Source organism: Brassica napus, chromosome A1 (assembly GCF_020379485.1).
Source record: "Brassica napus cultivar Da-Ae chromosome A1, Da-Ae, whole genome shotgun sequence".
Taxonomy (NCBI): Eukaryota; Viridiplantae; Streptophyta; class Magnoliopsida; order Brassicales; family Brassicaceae; genus Brassica; species Brassica napus.
In genome coordinates this window covers 20306346-20322787 of record NC_063434.1, presented here as the reverse complement: position 1 = coordinate 20322787, position 16442 = coordinate 20306346, and the positions used below count along the sequence as shown (strand labels likewise).

Sequence of the window (16442 nt, the reverse complement as noted above, 5' to 3'; positions counted from 1 at the left end):
TAAGTCCCATATTCTTAATTTTTTAAGCCTCAAGTCACTCACGCATTATGGCTTTGTGGATTTTCTTCGTATGTGTCCTCTCTCTTAGGTTAGTAGAATTTCTGATGTTGAGGATCCACTAACTTCGTAAAAAACAAAACTCAAAACTTAGATTGAAATGACTGTGATACCAGATTTACAAACACGTGATTGATCCAACCACAAATGAGATTTTTAGGCTCAAATGTATATTTTAAATCATGTGTTTAAGGATTCTCAAAAGATATAAATAAGGATTCAAGAGAATACTTTTATAACTAAATTGGTTACTCCCTGCAGCAAGATCGGAGAAACAAGTTCAAATTCAAGTTTTCCTCTCAACTATATAACACTTACTGAGGAAGAAGGTCAATATATGTGGGAAATGAATGGATCGAAATCAACTACCTTCAGTACTGGAGCCGTCTATAAAGCGATCAAACACCACAACCCGCTTGTAGACTGGAGCAAGACAGTCTGGTGCCCGAGAGGAACCCCTAACCATAGGTTCTTGCAATTCCTCCTCAACTGCTGTCCGGCTAGAGATCGCCTGCTGTCTTGGGGTCTAAACACTCCCTCTACATGCCTCTTGTGCAACTCTTCTGATGAAAGCCGAAGCCACCTCTTCTTCGAATGTGTTTACTCTTCGCAAGTCTGGCACAACATTGGAAATCGATCAGGACTAACCATCTCCTCATCATGGGACCAAACTCTCACCGCTCTTCATCATCTATCAGGGCCGTGACATGCAAAGCTCCTCCCTCTCTTCGCGTGGCAGAGCACTATCTACTACATCTGGTCAGAACGAAATGCTTGGTTGCATAGGAAAACGTATCGTCCACCGGATTCCATCTCCAACTCTATCGGCTCCAACATCAGGTCCAAAATAGTTGAGATCAGAACGAGCTCCCCGCGACTTTCCTCCTACTTATTCCAATTGTGGCATCGGTGATCCTCTCGATGGTGATCTTCACCGTTCCAGTTTTCTTCCTACTTGGGTCTATCAATTTGAGCTTTTAATATTGTGGTTAAATTAGTGGAGCTATAGGTTATGGGTTTGTATTAATGGGCAACGCCCACAAAACTATCTGGTTAGGCAGAAGCTTTTTGTATTTTCTTTATGTTTTTAAATAGAAAGCCCTTTAAAAAAAAACTCTTATAACTAAACTCATTTAGCTTAGATTACAACATTCTTTGAACTTTTATATTTACAATATAAAATTTAAAGAATATTTCATAGTGTACTTCTTAAATTTTACAATTTATTCTTTGTACATAATTTTCAATATCATAATAACTATAAATGACATATTTTATACTGCATATATTCGACTCTCTTAATATATTTGTTAAACATAGTTATTATTTATTTATTCATATTATCAGTTGATCACCCTATAATCAAATTTTCATAAAACGTATAATATTTTGTAAAATAAGATTAGTAGTATTTTTGTTTATATATTTAAATTTTGAAAATAACAAATGATATTTCATATTTAATTTAATAATATTTTATGTAGACTTAAATTGCAGATTAAATATTAAATAATTTTACCTGTGGTCTGTGGATGATGATTTTTCATCACGAAAAAGAGACATGTAATTAGAAGACGATTAGGAAAATTTATGAACTATTAAATCATTGTTTGGATATTGGATCAAATAAAACATATGAAAGAATTTATAAAATATTAATATAGGTGATGAGATATCAATGGTGCACCAATTGTTTAAATTGCTTCATGAGAAAGAAAAACAAAGAAAACCCTATTATCAAAAATTAAACATTTTTTAGCCGATCTCCTACTTCTGGTTCCATTCTCCTATTTTCGGTGGTGGTTTGGAGGCTTGAGCTTTCGGTTGATTAGTTTTTTACAAAGCTGTGATGGATTGGTATCAATCAATTGAAGTATATACTTTAGGAAAGCCGATATCTAGCGAGCGTGATCTAAAGTTTATCAAAATATTATTTTTATTTGGCAATGTTTAACTCCAGTCTCCAGTCAAGCTCCTGCTTCTTGTCTATCCATTTAGCTTGTGGTTTACTTGTTCACTAGGTTAAGTTGCGCGGAATGAATATTATATATAAATTATTTTTAAGTATTATTTATTTTTTACATATTATGAAATAATAAATATATATTGAATAATTAAAAATTTAGTAACTATTACGTATATAATTAAATTGGTACAAATACTTAAATAAATTTTATTTATCCACACAAACACTTTTTTCTATTTTATATGTTATAAAATTAAGTTTAAATGATATTAACATAGATATATAGTACATTTTTAATATTGACATATGCTAAAAAAATATTTTATACTCATATTATTTTTGATCATTTGTATTTTTTTATAACAAAAATTTTAAATCAATGATAACAATAAAAAATTTATGGGATGTTTAATAGTTTTAGTAATTTATAATTTTAAAAACATTCAATGCAAAGTTAAAATCTAAATATTAAGTTGTCAATAATTGTTCAAAATGTTTATCAAAAAATTTCAAATAAAATTCGAAATTAAAATACTTACGTATTTTATATGGTATATAATTTATTTTTTGAAAAATATTAATATGCATATATATAATATTTATTAAATGAGACTTCCTACTTATGTAATTTTGTAATCATTTGTATCTTGTTATAACATAAATTTTAAACCATGGATCACAAAAATTTAGTCATTTATATTCGTTTTTTAAAATTCAAAATATAACATATACGAAAATGTATAAATTTTTATTATATAGTTATTGTGGTTGTTTAATTTATTTTAAAATGAATTAAAAATGATAGAGAATAGACTGATTTTTATCAAATCTTTATTATTCAAAATCATTAATTGTCATATATACTTTAGTCACATTAGGTAATTCCGTGATTTTTATTTAAGGAAACAATGAAGAACATTTATGATGAATTTATGGTTAGTTTAATAAAAAGCTTATTATATATTTATATGGACCAACATATTTTTCTAATGATTCTAAGAATGATTGTGGTGATGACATGTGGCTACAAAAATATGTTGTAATGATTCTCTTTTAATATATAGGGATTGTCCACTAGACCATTAGTATTTAGGGCATCTTCAACTATAACATCAAATTTAGTATTGAAATTAAAAATCAATTTTGGTGTTAAACAATATTTTAAATTATTAACGTTTTAGTTTTGGTAATTTAATACATTAACTATTTTTAATTGACTAATTATATTTATCAAAAATAATAAATAATAATAAATTATATTTATCTACTTTAACAAAAAAATAAATAATAATATTTATCAAATTTAGTTTTCATATTTATTTAATAAAAATTAGTAATTTTATCTTTCTGTTTATATATATGGTATTGTTTATTGTTAATTTGTATACTTATTTTATTTAAAATATTAGTCGAAGTTAAAAATTTATACATTTAAAAATGAAAAACATTTCTAGTTTGTTTCAGTTTAATGTAACTAATAATACTCATTTAAATATATTATTAATTAAAATTATACATACAATAATAGTTTAATTTTTTAGTAACGTGAAAATACAAATAAAAATAAAATATTATAATATATTGATTTTACCTAAAAATTAAACTAATTAATAAAAATACTCAATATCTATAATTAGATAAAAAGTAATAAAATATTTTTCTGTGATGAATAGTATAACTTTATTAACATTACACTAAATTGGTGGGATAGTATCACTTTTGGTGTGGAGATAAAATTATACTTGTGCATACAAAAAATAGGATAAAATTAATAAATTTGGTGTTTAGGTGTTTTATTGGAAATGACCTTAAAAATCCTTTTTGTCTTCTATTCTGTTTTATTTTTTTTTCTTTTTCTACTAGTAATGTATATCTTATGTCAAAAAAAATGTTAGTATAAAATTTAACATTTAAAAGTTACAAAAAAAAGTTAACATTTAAACAAAAAAATAGTTTAAAAAAATATCTATACGAAAAATCTATAAAGCACATAAAATATTATTATGCATTTGTCGGCAACAAATAAAATCGTTAAAGCAGAAAATTCCTACTAGTTTCTTATGAGAATGTCGTGAAAGCGTAATGCTTTTCCCTCATGTTGACATCTTTCGTCTGTGTTGATATTTTTGTTTAATGACTAGATTAGATGAATTAGGCCAAAAAAAAAAAAGAGAAAAATAACGAAAAGAGAGGCGGAGCATAAAGATGATTGATGGGGACCACTAAGTCAGACACTGACCATGTGCTGTGGCTTAACTCATCCTTTGCTGTCACCCTTAACGCTTCGAATCCAAAATAAAAACTAATCAAGTCAAACTGTCTCCTTCTTCACGTCTTCTCCTTCCTTCCTTCCTTCCTTCCTCATTGGAGAAAAAGAAGAAGAAGAAGAAGAAGACTTCGCAGATTCTCTCTCCATGGATTCGAGAGCTATCCTTGATTCCGCTTTGTTTCAACTAACTCCTACTCGTACCAGGTCTGTCCCACTTCTTCTGATGATTATGTTTGACGATTGATCTTATTTGTTGAATAGTGTTTTTGTTTTTTTATATGATTGGTATTATGAAAGATTTGATCTGGTGCTCTTCTGTGGGAGTAAGAAGGAGAAGTTGGCATCTGGGATATTCGAACCGTTCATCTCCCATCTTAAGTTCGCAAGAGATCAAATCTCCAAAGGCGGTTACTCAATTTCTCTTCATCCTCCCACTTCTCACTCTTCTTGGTTCACCAAATCCACTTTTGATCGGTACATTTTCAAAATTCAGATTTTGAATTGTTGTGTCGCAATTGGTTTGTGAAAGATCTTGAACTGCAGGTTTGTGAGATTCGTGAACACGCCTGCGATTATAGAGAGATTCGCGACTTTGGAGAAAGAGATCTTGCAGATTGAACATTCTATTCAAGATAATGAGATCGCAAATGCTGAGCAATTATTACAAGATGGTATTTCATTTCCTATTAAAGCTAGCTTGTAATGACAAGTGTTCCTGATTATGTTTTTTTTTTGTTTTTTTTTGCTTATAATCTGCAGGGAGTAATGTGAGAAAGTCAAATGAGTCCTCCAAGGTAACTTTGTGTGTTTCAAGTGGTTACTCTCTACCTACTCCCTCCGTTCCTAAAAGATTCATACTATATTTTTTTCACACTTATTAAGAAAATATTTAAAATTGTATTTTCCAATATATTGTTTTTCTTAATTAATTATTTCTAATAACTTTTAACCAATGAGATTTTATTAAACATAATTGTATTTTTTGAAAAGTACAATTTTTCATTAATTAATGTATTGAAAATGTAAAAAATGTATCTTTTTGAAACAAATTTTTTTTCTAAAAAAATAGATCTTTAAGGAACAAAGTGAGTATTAAGTAACTAATTGTTTTCTTCTCAATGTGTGTTCACAGGAGTCTGAGAATGGCAATGCAGGAGAGGAAACATCCAAGTAACATATAATTACTTTATACTACATGTTTATTGTGGCCAGTCATGCATCTGTTGAACAACTAGTCTTGGTTGACTAACTCCTTTTTTTTTTTTGGTTCATCTTCATTTATAACAGGATTCAGCTTCAACGCCTTCTTGAAACCCGAAGAACATTGCTTCGGAGAGAGCAAGCAATGGCTTACGCCCGAGGTGTTGTTGCTGGTTATGAGATTGATACTATTGATGATCTCATACTATTCGCTGATGCTTTTGGTGCGTCAAGGTTAAGGTATTTAAACAGTGCTTAAACCATTTCTTGTGCTTTAATATCAGTTTGCAAGCAATTAATAGCACGTTTATATCATTATTATGCAGGGAAGCATGCGTAAAGTACAAGGAACTATGGAAGAAGAAGCACGGAGACGGGCTCTGGATGGCGGAATTAGCAGCTGTCAAAGCAATTGCACCTGAAGACATGTCGTTACTAGGTTCCTCAGGGATTATCCTCACCAATGAAGCTGCTGCTGCTCCTCTTCCACTAAACGGGACACACTCAGGTTCCGAAAACAAAGGTACCCTTGTAACCATTCTTTTACTTACGTTCCATTACTAATGTGAAGAAGTTTTGATCTTGTAGACAACCAACAAGCATCTGCTGTTCCAAACTTTCAACCACCAATGGGATGGCCAAACCATATACCTCAGTACTACTACCCGCCTCCGTACCAAGGCTATCCTTACCCTATGATGCCTGGACAAAACCAAGGAAACATGCCATGGCCTGCAAAGGGCAAAGCTTCCAAGAAAGATGAGTCTAGTGGGTCTAGTGAATCTAGTGAATCTGACTCAGCGAGTGACGATTCTGCTTCGTCTTTGGAAGACCAAGGTAAAAGACAGTCTCACACCGGTAAAAAGAAATCTCGTAGGTCGTCAAAGAAAAACAGGAAGAAGGCATCTAAGACTGTGATCATCCGGAACATTAACTACATAACTCCTGAGGGAAGAAACGGAGACATGGAGGGGAGTGAGTTTACTGAGAACGGCTCCATCAAAGACACTGTAGATACTGCTGTCGGATTCCTCAAGGAAAATAGAGCTTACGAGAGTGATGAAATCCTGAAAAGTTCAGCTGAAGGCAATGAGAATTGGGATTCTTTTCAGAATATTCTGATGAGACAAGACGATGATGAACATGTCACACACAGAGGCTCCAAAGGTTTGGAAGAGAATAACAACGCCTCTGGTGATTCCATCGTTTTAACTCAGAAACACATAGAAAATGGAGGAGGCGGAGCGAGGAGATTTGATCAGTTTGAAAGCGAGGAGAGTGCTCGTAGGGTTTCAAGAACGAGAGATTCAACAGAAGAGTGTATGTTATTGCCAAAAAGATCAGAGATGCTAGGAGATGAAGAGAGCAAAGACTTGTATAATGCTGCTGCAAGGGGTGGCTCACTGGTGAAGAAGTCAGGGAGTGGAGAGGATTGGTTTGCTACATCTGATCAACGTGGAGTGAAACCGGAAAGCAACTACGGGAGCATGTCGTTTGATGAAAGCTGCATTATGATGACATCTGGAGGTTCTGATCAGAGCAAGAAACGGGAGTTCGTTGATGATTCCTTCATGGTCCGTTCATCGTCGCTTGCTGGTGATGATGTTTATGATTCTCGGTGGAGACCAGACATGTCTGCGGATATTGACATCGATAACGGTCAGGCGAATGAGAAGCGTGAAGTGTCTGGCTCATGGGAACCAAATGACCTCTGTATGATTCCTGAACGCAACTCGGGAGAGTTTTTGGGGAATGATCACTCCATTGACTTCTCTGTTGAAGCGAACGCAAGGCTAACCAGTAACGGAACAGGCCAGGAGAAAGAAGATAAGACCGTCTCGAGCGGCGAGAAGAAGAACAATGGGAAGAACCCGGAAGCTCGCAAGTCTAGAACTCCAGTTAGAACCAGAGGTGAAGCCATGTCCAAGAGTGTAAAGAAACCGGTTGCAGCTAGCAGAACCATGGCACAGAAGAACAAGTTCGAAAAGGTAACAACATATTTTATCAATGAGGAGTTGGTCTAGTGACTAAAACTCTTAGATCACTCAGTAGGGGTGTAATGGGTCTTATATTTGATTCCCTGTTTGAATGGGTCTGCTAAGTTAATTTTGACATGGTTTAGGGGATGTAAGAGCCTTCCAATGTCTCCTAGTCATTGAACAAAAAAAAAAAAATCTTATAATTGCATTTTCTTTAACGGTTTTGTTGCTACTTAATCTTGTGGGAATGTAGGAAGAGGAGATGAGGAAGAGAATAGAGAATCTTGTTTTGGAAAGGCAGAGAAGAATCGCTGAGAGATCAGCCGCCACTGCTTCTCGAAAAGCTTCGAACCGAGCTCCTAAGGTGGTCCAGTAAAGACGTTGGATTCAGTTAAAACCGTTGGGAACAAAACCGGATGTTTTGCTGCGCCAAATTAGGTGCACTTCAATTTTTTTTTTAATACATTCCTAAATAAGGTGATGGTGATACTCCCTTCATTTTGCTTGTGTCACGATTATTTATTTATTTATTTGTTTTTCTGAATATTGCTTTGTAATTATATATTTGTAATTTGGATTAGAGGTGCTCCACCCAGAAGTGAAAATTTAATATATCCATGTTTGTTTCATTTAACAGGTTGGTTCTTATCAGTTTTAGATGAATATGTAGGATTTTAATGTAATCTAATATATTTAAAGTAAGTTGAATATTTAGAAAATAAATTCATGTTGTGTAAAAGAAAGCATATATACAGTCAATAAAAAGTACATATGTTTGTTCAATCTAATTTCCTAATGAATTAGAAATATAAGTTTTTATCCCAATTATATATATTTCCTCTTTGGAATTTTAGAGTCATCAAAGTTGGGTTGATGTGTGTTTCAAATTAATGTTTAGGTGTGAGGATAGAGAGATCGAAAAAACCTGATAGATCTACTTGTGTCCTTGACGGTTGCGACGATATTTTTGAAGAAGACTGTTATTGCTGCCCGAACACGCCTCTTTGCTATATCGACCAACAATATTGCAATATATATTGTCAATCTCAAATTTAAGACATTTATTAGATTTTGATCCGTACATTCGTGCAGGTATTTTTCATTTTATGAATGTATACTTGATTTATTATAAATATTTTAAGTATATAATTTTAATTTTAATGTTATACATTATGAATATAAACCTACTATTTTATTAAATTGTATATATGGTAGCATCCATCGTATTATTTTAGCAAATTTTATTGATATAGAATAATTTTTAGATGTTATGATATTAAGTTTTATTTTTTTGTTATTAAATTAAGATTTCAAAATACCATACTACTTTAATTTTTATAACATAGTTTATTTTATGTGTTAGATTTCAAGAAGTTATTCTTTATTATCTAGGATTCTACCTTTTCAAAAAATTTAAACACTATCATTTTAAGTTTGCATACTTATTTTGGAAATTTTATATTTTGTCAAAATTTTTTGGAAAATTACGCAACTATATTTGAGGTGGGAGATTATATGATTTAAGAAATTTTTTTTGTTACTAAATTAATACGTTATTGTTTATAAATCATTTTAATTACGGTAAGATTTTTATATATCTCTCAGCATATTTTTATAATTAATATAAATATTAAATTTATAATTAAAATTTGATTCGTCATTAATACTTTAAATGAATTAAAGTTTCATAGTTTTCTAGTAACATATTTTTAAATAGTATATGAACTAAAGGTTAGTTATATGAACTAAAGGTTAGTTATAAACTATTATATTTTCGTATATAATTGTTTTTAAATAATATATTGTTGAGAGTTTCAAAATAAAAAAAATATAATATGTAATTGTAGATATAAAAGTTTAACCTATGTTATAAATTTATGTTTATAAATTTATTTTTCTAAAAAATATAATATAGTTTACAAATTTTAACACATTTTAATGATGAAATATATTTAAATGAAACTATTTTAAAAATAAAATAGATAAATTTACCCATATTTAATAGAGTACTTCTATTTTAATATAATACATAATATAATTAAAATATATATATAATAGAATATAATTTTATTTTCTTGTTTATAATAAAGTTTTAGTTAACATTGATTATAAAGTTATATTAGTATTTATGAAATTAATTAAGTGTTATTTTATAAAAATATTTAGAAGGATAGTTAGATTTTGTTAGATTCTTTCTCAACAGAATTTGTTATATTTAAAAATAAATTTATATTTATATTTGTTTTATTATTAATGTAAATAATAAAATATGTCATATTAAGTAATTTTTTAGATGGTCTCGACTTGTTAAGAATAGATAAAAATAGGATTTTGTTTTAATAGATTAGATTTAATAAAGAATACTAATAATAAATAAATGTACGCACTTTCATATTTAAGTTTACCATTCGCTTCAATCAAAATAAATACAAGTTTGAACCCCCAAAAGGATATAAACGATCGATATATTTGTAATCTGGATGATGGTCTCTTCTCAAAAGCGAAAACTTTTATACATTCACTGTCGCAGTCCATATTAAATAAAATTAAGTAGCAAGTTGACAACCCTATGTCATTTGGATAAATATTGTTGCATTACAAGTTAACAAATATTATGCTTTTCAAAAATATATATAATGCAGAGATTTGTAGCTACATCAAACATGTCATTAAGATGCAACCAACATAAATAACTAGGCTCTACGTCTTAGCACACCTTTCAAACACAAAGAATATATAATGAAGTTGAACATTATTTTTTTTGTAAAACATATATGTTTTAAAATTGATTATGTGTGTGTATAATCAGAAAATAGTTGTTAGTCACATCAAATATATGCCACCACATGATCATGTGTCTAAACAATACAAATGTATCATTAATTACACGTAGTTAACATAGTAGAAATGTATCAACTAATATGAGTTATGTAATTAATATTATAACCACATTTTTGTTGTCGAAAAAATGGTTGGACATTAGAATTCAACAATTCCTCTTGTTAAAACAGAAACATTCATTTGGACCTAACTATTGTTTTGTAAAATTTTAAATTAAATACACTTTCTATTATAAATTTATACACATCCAAATTTATTGGTTACGCATTCCTAAAATTTTGACTGGTTTATAAAATAACAAGTCCACGGTTATTTTCATAACAAAAAATTTTCTACTGATTTACCAAAAATGTTTACATGGTTATAACCCGTGTTCGAAAACGCGCCGCGTTAACCGAGTTCTCGGCCGGACAGGCGCTGCTCGCGTGGCCACCGTAGCGAAAAGGGTCTGATCGGCGTGGCCAGGCGGTGACGCGACGTTTCTCCGAGTTCAATGTAGAACTGAAGAAATCAGCGCACAAAATCTCTATTCCAAACTGTTTGAATCTAATAATATTGACCCCAGATCTTCAAAATCGAAATTAATTGACTAATTTAGGCTGTAAACATCAAGAAAACTAAAAAAAAAAATGAAGGACAATCTGTAACTGGAGAAGAAACACGACTAGGGTTGCAGAAAGATTGGGGAAAGAGACAGTGGCAATAATGTAATTATCATTTAAAAAAGCAAAGTCTAAAAAAAATGACAAATGCGTTACATGTGTTCGAACCGGCGACTTCACGGTCTTACAAAACGTTCTCAACCACCACACCACACGCTATATGTTGGTAATAGATAACTTTAAATGTATAATAGTGTCAAAACTAGGCGCCGATTAATCCCCGTCTAATCTCCGCTTAATTGATTCGGCGCTAGGCCCAGGTCAACCGCACGCGTTGCACCTAGCGAAATTTCGAACATGGGTTATAACATTGTGATATCTTACTATTCGAAAACGATGTATACATGTTAGTTCAAAGCGTAGAAAATTTGATTTTCTTCATCTTAATTGTACTTAATGCTAGTTCTATACTGACAAGCTAGAATCTAATTTTTTGCTAGATTCGAAAATATTAATTGCCTGAACTAATCTTAGATAAGAAAAATACATATCTGCAAAGAAATATGGTTTATAAATTTTGTGAACTTAACAAACCTACATTTGATGCTTGTCTCAACCGCTGAATTTTCAAATTGAATTCTAGGATTATACATAGATAATATGTACAACGAAAGTTTATTAATTTGATTGTTCTGCTTTGAGTTCAAGAATAGTTCTTAATTACTTTAGAAATTTGAGTGATCTTCAATTCTAATTTACCTACAAATTTCTTTGAGTCTAGCGTTTTTCATTAATCATATAAAACCAGTTTTAATTCTCTTTTTTTGCATTATATTCTATTAGTTTGATTCGATAACTGAAATATATTGAGTGATCGAGAATCTTTGTGGATTCGAACCCTTAATATTGCATTGCATCTCTCAATTTTCATAATAGCTCATAGGGAATAATTTAGCATATCAGTGGGATCAAACGCTGAAAACAGTAACGAGAAACATTCTGACAAAACATGCAGCCATCTTTGTTCGTCTCACGTTTCAAGCTTTCATATACTAGATTTGGAGAAATGGTCGGTGACATCAACAACCTTCCCACATATACATCTACAACTCTTACTCACCGGATCGAACTAGAAATTGAAAATCGCATTCTTTCACTCCAGATCCCCCTACCGAGGACACCTCAGTGCTGCAATCTCTATAGGCAATGGCTTGCGACATCCCAAGAAGCTACCTAACGAGAAATGAATTGTCCGGACTAAGTTACATCTAGTTCATATTTTTAGACTAACTCTTGCATTTGATCATCTTCGATCAATATATGTAACATATTTCTTTTGTTGATTTAATCCTCTATATATTAATTGATAAACATTACAACTTCTTTTTGTAGCCACATGTTATCAATAGGATGATTATTAAAATCTTTAGATAAATAGGTTGGTTAATCTAATTATATAATAAGATTTTTATTAAACTAACCATAAATTCATTATTAATGTTTTTATTATTTCCTTAAATAAAAGTTAAAGAATTTCTTAATGTGGCTAAAGTATATATGAATAATAAAGATTTGATAAAAATTAATGTATCTTCTATCATATTTTTTAATTTTAAACTTTAAAATAAATTAAACAACCACATTAACCATATAATAAAAATTTTGATTTTTCTGTATAGGTTATATTTTGAATTTTTTTAAAATGACCATAATTTACTAAATTTGTTAAATTTTCACATTCAAATTTTCTGATCCGTGATTTAAAATTTTTGTTATGACAAGTACAAATGATTAAAAAATCATATAAGTAAAAGAATAAATTATTAAGATTAATATATATATATATATCATTTTAAATTATACTATATACCATATAAAATACATAAATATTTTCATTTTGAAATTTACTTTGAAAATTTTCTTTTGATAAAAGATTTGAACAAACATTGACAACCTAGTTTTTTTTTAAATATAAATTAGTTAAACTATTAATCCGACAATAAAAAATTTGTTATCAATAATTTAAAGATTTTTTGCTATAAAAGATACAAATCCTAAAAAACCATATGAGTAGAAAGCATCATTTAATAGACATTAATATTAAAATACATTATATATGTTAATATCATTTAAATTTAATTATATATCTTATCAAATAGAAAAATATGTTTGGATTAATAAAATTTATTTGCATCAATTTAATTATATATGTGATAATTACTAAAATTTTAATTGTTTAATACAGATTTATTATCTCATAATATATAAAAAACATATAATACCTATGATAATCTCTACTAATAAAAGGGACCTTTTGAGGCTCCATAGAGCGTCCACATCAGCAAAAAAAACTTCTCCCGAAAGATGACACGTAGCATAAAATATAGTTTTACATTTTAATATTATTAATTTTCAAAAATTATTAATAATACCTTTTGAGGCTCCATTGAGCGTCCACATCAGCAGAAAAAACTTCTCCCGAAAGATGACACGTGCCATAAAATATAGTTTTACATTTTAATATTATTAATTTTCAAAAATTATTAATAATATGTAAACATACAGCATAAAAAATGGAAAAACTACATTAAACATATGTAAGATTACCATTTTCACTTAAAAAAAAGAAGGCTTATCTCCATAATGTAACATTACTGTTTTATAAAAAAAACAAAAACATTATATATAATTTTGAAAATAATAAATATATGTAAACATACAACATAAAAAATGGAAATACTACATTAAACATATGTAAGATTACCATTTTACATTTTTAATTTAAAAAAAAATATGTAAACATACAACATAAAAAATAGAAAAACTACATTTAACATATGTAAGATTACCATTTTTCACTAAAAAAGACGGTTTATCTCCATAATGTAAAATTACTATTTTGCAAAAAAAACATTATATATAATTTCGAAAATAATAAATAATATGAAAACATACAACATAAAAAAAATGGAAATACTACATTAAACATATGTAAGATTACCATTTTATATTTTAAAATAACAATAATATGTAAACATACAACATAAAAAAAATAAAAAAACTACATTAAACATATGTTAGATTTCCATTTTTCACTAAAAAAAAGCGGCTTATCTCCATAATGTAACATTACCATTTTATATAAAATGAAAAAAACATAAATATAACTATTTGACTATTTGTCCAAGTACTTCTATTAAACATTGCCGTTTTACATTAAAAATGTAAAAATACACTAAGATTTAAACATCTATCTTAAAATATAAAATATAGATATTAACTAAATATAAAGTATAAGAAAGAGAAATACTCAATATATATAAAAAAATAATAAGTAAATATTATAAATATACGAATTATATATACAATAATAAGTACATGCACAATTTTTAAAAAATGGAAAGAGTACATTAAATATTAAACATCTATCGTAAAATGTAAAATATAGATATTAAGTAAATAAAAAGTATAAGAAAAAGAAATACACAACTTAAAAACAATGGAAAAAGTATATTAAGATTTAAACATCTATCTTAAAATATAAAATATAGATATTACGCGAATAGAAAGTATAAGAAAAGGAAATACACAATTTAAAAAATGGAAAAAGTACATTAGTATTTAAACATCTATCTTAAAATGTAAATCTATCTTAAATTATAAAACTATTAGTAAATAGAAAGTATAAGAAATAGAAATACACAATATAAAGAAAAATAAATAATAAGTAAATATATATTATAAGAAAATACCCAATTTAAAAAATGGAAAATTACATTAAGATTTAAAAATATATCTTAAAATTTAAAATATAGATATTACGTAAATAGAAAGTATAACAAATGGAAATATACAATTTAAAAAAAAGGGAAAACGTACATTAAGATTTAAACATCTATCTTAAAATGTAAAATAGAGATATTAAGTAAATAAAAAGTACAAGAAATGGAAATACATATACAGGAAAATAAATAATAAGTAAATAATATAAATATATAATATATGAATTATATATATAATAATAAGTAAATACACAATTTTTTAAAAAAATGGAAAAAGTTCATTAAGCATTAAACATCTATCTTAAAATATAAAATATATGATAAAATTAAATACACAATTTAAAAAAAATGGAAAAAGTACATTAAGATTTAAATATCTATTTTAAAATATAAAATATAGATATTACGTAAATAAAAAATATAAGAAATGGAAATAAACATTTTAAAAAATGAAAAAAGTACATTAAGATTTAATCATCGATCTTAAAATGTACATCTATCTTAAAATGATAGTAAATTATATAAAAATGGAAATACCACATTTAACAAAAAAAAATAAAAATGTATAGTTTTACATCAAGAAAGTCCCTATAAAACTCATTATTCCATCAACATCAACCTCACACTATCAAGGAAAACTTCAAAGCACTCGAGCAAAAAAATGGTTCCACCATCAACTCTTGCCGTCCCAAAAACCTTTAATGACCTTGAAAGAGATTTTTTATAACAACGAACTTTTTGTTAGGTGGATTCATTGTTGGGAAACCCGCAACTTTCAAAAACCAAACTTATTCATGGGAATTGAATTGCTTTTCATAGACTCAAAGGTATTCTTACAAATTCAAATTAATCAAATCCATAATTTTATTGTTAATATTCGTACTAACTCTTTCATGATCAAACCATTACAGTTAATAATCATTCAAGCGTTTATCCCGAAACACTTCCTTCCTCGCCAAATCAGGTATTGGTTCATGTTGGTTTAGTATTGTTTTTGGTTTATTAACCAGTTTAGGATGGTCCTATTGTAAATATAATTTAAGTTGGTTTAGCATATATTATGCTTAAAATAACTTAAATTAAATAATAGTAATATTATGCTTAAAATATAATTTTAGAGAGTTTTCAAATATAGTTTACAGAACATTATAGGTGATGAATTTAATTTATTAAATTCGTTTATTACTTAAAACTAAGTTTTTTAAAAACATACTGAGTTATAAATATGAGTACAACAAAAATATAAATATTTGATTTTCAAGATAAGAAATTCAGCTTTTATTCAGTTACTCAATATATAATATCTTAAATTTTTTTTTTAAAATATACATAATTTATATATATAAATTAATCTTCCAAACCTAAACTAATATATTATATATGAATAATGTTTTTAAATAAAAATAATTTCTGATTTAAAAAAAATAAAAACAACAAATGGTTATTTTCAAATAATTGATGTAATTTACATTATACTATCATTTAACAAGTATTAGATACTTTTTGATATATCATTATTTTCTATTTCCAGAAAACAATAAATTGTTAAACATCAATATCATCTAGGTTAAGTATACGAACAACACAAATTCAAACATCACAAAAAATATTTACATAAACATTATAATACAATAATTTAATCAAAAAATACAATTAAAAAAAAACAATATTCAAAAGAATAGTTATATACTTAATATTTGAAAATCAAAGATATTTTTGCTAAAATTTTACTTACCTGGCCAAGGA

General features: G+C 28.0%; 2 protein-coding genes across 3 annotated transcripts; both read left to right on the top strand.

Annotated features, from left to right (window-relative positions):
- Nucleotides 1–403: 403 nt before the first annotated feature.
- Nucleotides 404–763, top strand: LOC125576253. The gene has a single exon (XM_048735826.1). It carries the CDS (start codon nt 404–406, stop codon nt 761–763), a length of 360 nt encoding a protein of 119 aa, XP_048591783.1.
- Nucleotides 764–4300: 3537 nt separating this feature from the next.
- On the top strand, nt 4301–8105 carry LOC106422502 (COP1-interacting protein 7-like). 2 transcript variants are annotated; one of them, XM_048736202.1, is made up of 9 exons: nt 4301–4496; nt 4590–4766; nt 4836–4963; nt 5052–5086; nt 5425–5462; nt 5580–5732; nt 5819–6000; nt 6081–7480; nt 7725–8105. In XM_048736202.1, the coding sequence occupies exons 1-9, from the start codon at nt 4438–4440 to the stop codon at nt 7845–7847; spliced, it is 2295 nt and encodes a 764-aa protein (XP_048592159.1). In that variant the 5' UTR covers nt 4301–4437; the 3' UTR covers nt 7848–8105. The 2 variants fall into 2 exon arrangements, with proteins under 2 accessions (XP_048592159.1, XP_013718735.2); XM_013863281.2 differs by having other exon boundaries at nt 4302–4496; nt 5819–6015.
- The last annotated feature ends 8337 nt before the right edge of the window (nt 8106–16442 follow it).

Coding starts and splice junctions, on each gene's coding strand:
- LOC125576253 (XM_048735826.1), top strand. CDS start 404: ATGAATGGATCGAAATCAACTACCTTCAGTACTGGAGCCGTCTATAAA.
- LOC106422502 (XM_013863281.2), top strand. CDS start 4,438: ATGGATTCGAGAGCTATCCTTGATTCCGCTTTGTTTCAACTAACTCCT. Junction 4,497..4,589: donor CTAACTCCTACTCGTACCAG/GTCTGTCCCACT, acceptor GTATTATGAAAG/ATTTGATCTGGTGCTCTTCT. Junction 6,016..6,080: donor CTCAGGTTCCGAAAACAAAG/GTACCCTTGTAA, acceptor TTGATCTTGTAG/ACAACCAACAAGCATCTGCT.